Consider the following 3,643-nt stretch of genomic DNA (forward strand, 5'->3'; position numbering starts at 1 on the left):
TCTCCGCTGGGTTGGACCCAAGGTTTAGTCGCTGAGCACCTGCAGCTAGCTCTGCGTGTCTGGTGACGATTAAACGTGGCATCTCCAGACATCATGCGGGGGACTGGAATGAGGAATGAACTCTAAGGGTGCCCGCTCTCAGCGGTGCTTACAACCTGGTGAGACAGAGACCTAGTACATAAGCAAAGGTCTGGTCTGGGTGCCTAAGCCATAGTGACACACTGCAGGGAATTATGAGACAGTCTCTCATCTCTGAATTGAGCACAGGAAAAGATAAGCATTGTGAATCACTTAAGGAAAAAATAAGGCAATAATAGTTTCTGACTTGCTAAGACATGTCAAAGAGCTAGAAAATTCACATTAAAAGCTGTTGTTTTCAGCAGAGGTGATTAGGTAAGGCTGTCCTCTATTCAAGAAACTACTGTAACGTGCAAAGCTTGGAAGGATATACACAAGTGAGAAATATTGTACTAGACAGTTTTGACTGAATATATATTATTTAATCCTACAACCACCTCAGGGGCAGTATTAATGTACTCATTTTATAGTCAGATGTTGATGACGCAAGGGATGAGCCAAGATTGAACATGGGATAAACTGGTTCAAAGCCTATGATCCTCCTCTTACATTACAGCTCCTGGTCCAAGGAGGTTTGTTCTCCTGAGATCTAGAGTCAGGGGAAACCGGAGCTGAAAGGTCAGAGGTCAGCAGTCCGGGCTGGGAGCAGACTGAAGGAGTCTCATGCTTTTCCTGACAGGTTCTTCACTCCGGATGTCCTGCCTCTCAGCTCCCAGGTCTCTCATAGATTCCAGATGTGGCTCAGCCCCCACCATCTCCATTTCGCCTGATTCCCTTTTTCTCCCCTCTCCTATCCCTTGCCCTCTGCGCACCTCCTTTCCAACCCTTGAGGGAGAACCTTAAAACATTTGTTCCTTCACACTGCTTTACTCAGACACTCGCACTACTGGAACATATCGGGAAAATGTCGGAAGTGTACGGATGGTTCCTGACCCTCAGGGACACAAGCCTGGGCTGGGGGTGGTAACAGAGGTCTGTCACCCCTCTGACTTGTCCCGCCTGTACGATGGATCCATCGGTGGGCTTCCAGGGCACTCTTTCGTTTAAAGGTTTTCCCACACTGGGAACAAGGGAAGGGCCTCTCAACAGAATGGATGCATCTGTGGCTGTTGAGGACGCAGGAAGAGGTAAACTGGTGCCCACACTCGGGGCAGGAGTAGGGCTTCTCCCCTGTATGTGTGCGTCTGTGGATAGCCAGCGAGCCGCTTTGCCGGAAGCAGCGGCCACAGTCGGGGCACGCGTAGGGCTTTTCCCCTGTGTGAATGAGCTGATGCTGGAGCAGGTTATTTTGCTGGGCAAAGCGGGCACTGCAGTGGGTACAAGGGTAGGGACGCTCCCCAGAGTGGACCCGTTGGTGATTGGTCAGGAGGGAGGGGTAGGCAAAGCCCCGACCACAGTCAGAACAGATATGGGGCTTCTTCCTAGTGTGGGTGCGCTGGTGGATAGCCAAGAGGGAAGGGTGTGTAAAGTGGCGTCCACACTCGGCACACACGTACGGCTTCTCCCCACCATGTCTGTGTCTATGGATGGCCAGCGCCCCAGTCTGGCGGAAGCAGCGGCCGCAGTCTGGACATGAATACGGCTTGTCCCCTGTATGAAGCAGCTGGTGCTGGACGAGGTGAGCCCTCTGGGAGAACTGAACCCCACAAGGTCCACAGACGTATGGACGGTCTCCGGAGTGGATTCGCCGATGCCTGACCAGCATGGAGGGGTAGGCAAAGAGCCTCCCGCAGTCTGGGCAGGAGAAGGGCTTCTCCCCTGTATGTATGCGCATGTGGACAGCCAGGTTGCCTCTTTGGCGGAAGCAACGTCCACACTGGCCACAGGGAAAGGGCCGCTCCCCCGAGTGGACCCGCTGGTGGCTGGCTAGGAGGGAGGGGTAGCTGAAAGAACGGTTGCATTCCAGGCAGGGGTAGGGCCTCTTGGGAGTCTGGGTGCACTGCTGCCCCGTGTGTGCAGACGGCTGAGGCAACGGATGGCTAAAGTCCCTGAAACTAGGAACCAGCCTGGCCTCCACCGGTGGCGCGTTCCTCCCTGGGGCATCCTCAAGCTCCTCGGCCCCGATTTTGCTGCTGGGTTCGTTCTTTCTCTTGCTTTCTAAAGAGACAAGAGAATTGAAACAGAATTGTTGAGTGCTTGTACGATCATGCCTGTGTTTTCCCTCTGTTCTAGACCCTGTTACGGAGCCCCCCAGGCTCATCTCAGGCAGCAGCTCCCCATTCCATGGCCGCCAGGCCCTTTTGTCCCCCCTCATGTAGGGCTTGGAAAACGGCAGTTTGTCACAAGGTGGGGGATCCTACTGCCTGTTGGAAACAAGCAATCACCTGCTGTGTTAAAGGCCCTAAATGCGGGCATTTCAGCATGGACGGAGATTTCTCCAGGCACCGGAATGGACTGCAGGTCAGTGTATATAAAGCCGCAGTCACCACCTGCGCCAAAATTACCGGGGTCACTAAGTGAACGTCTGGCCCCTTTCTGAGGCATGCAGACACTCTGGGAACATGAGAGAGCAAGGCTCAGTAAATTTCTAACCCGAACTTCTCTTCCCCCAAACTCGCTGTCCTTGACCCAAGGTCTGAGAAAGGGAACTTTGGAAGAGAAGGCTCAGGGGATTCCCACCAACTGGGCTCTGTAAGAGAGGCTGTGTGTGGGAAGGAGGCTGCGGGAAGAAAGGGCCTGCCCTGGCTCGCTCCCATGAGAGCCTGCAGTCCGCCTCAGCTCCACCTTCCTCACCTAGCCCAGATCCTGGGTGCCTGGCCCCCTCCTCGGGATCCTCGGCCTCCGGGCTCCACACCTCCTTCTTTCTCTCCAGCCAGGAGATGAGGGCCGGTTTGGGGCCTGCGAATCCTAAGGGAGGAGAGGCCGACAGCGTACAGGGTAAGAGGATGGAGCCTAGACAGGGCGCTTCCTCCGCAGGGGTGAGTACAGCCTTCTGAACCCGAGCGGAGAAGACCCTCCCCAACAACAGACACTCAGGCGCGTTCGGACCCGAAATCTAAAAATCTCCGTGTCACAAAAAGAGAAAGAAGGGGTGGGCCGGGCCTCACCGAGCGCGCCCAGGTGGCCGTAGGTCTCCCGCATCACGTCCCGGTACAGGGCCCTCTGCGCGGGCCGCAGACAGCCCCACTCCTCGGGGGAGAAGTACACGGCCACGTCCGCGAAGCTCACGGCGCCCGGCCTCCCTCGCCCCGACTGGGTCTCCCCCTGCCCGCCGGCGAGGCGCGGGGCCCGGGTCGGCGCCATGGGTCCAGAACCGCCGCCCTCCCCCCACCCCCCCACCCCCGCGGTTCGCCGGCGGGTCCGGGGTTCTAGACGCGGCGGGGCCGAACCCGGCCGCTGCTCGGGCACAGAGAGCCTCCCAGGAGGCCCGAAGGGCACCGGGACCAGCCTCTCGTGGGGCCAGTGCAACCCCCTCCGGAGTTATTCTTACGGGTCCTGCAAGGACCTGGGTTAGAGCACCGGAGGATGCCTGCTGCCACGGTGGAAGCACCGGAGACGCTCGGCCGCACCGGGGCTGGAAACCCTTCGCCCTCAAGGATAATGGCACCACCCGGCTTCACGCCCT

General features: G+C 57.4%; 1 protein-coding gene across 1 annotated transcript; it reads right to left on the bottom strand.

Moving 5' to 3' along the window:
- Positions 1–354: 354 nt before the first annotated feature.
- LOC123323955 (zinc finger protein 785-like) lies at positions 355–3,321 on the bottom strand. The gene is made up of 5 exons (XM_044912491.1): positions 3,126–3,321; positions 2,755–2,925; positions 2,403–2,507; positions 1,796–2,175; positions 355–1,714 (listed from the first exon to the last, which is right to left on the bottom strand). The coding sequence occupies exons 1-5, from the start codon at positions 3,319–3,321 to the stop codon at positions 962–964; spliced, it is 1,605 nt and encodes a 534-aa protein (XP_044768426.1). The 3' UTR covers positions 355–961.
- Between the last annotated feature and the right edge of the window lie 322 nt (positions 3,322–3,643).

This window comes from Neomonachus schauinslandi, unplaced genomic scaffold (genome assembly GCF_002201575.2).
Source record: "Neomonachus schauinslandi unplaced genomic scaffold, ASM220157v2 HiC_scaffold_3390, whole genome shotgun sequence".
NCBI lineage: Eukaryota > Metazoa > Chordata > Mammalia > Carnivora > Phocidae > Neomonachus > Neomonachus schauinslandi.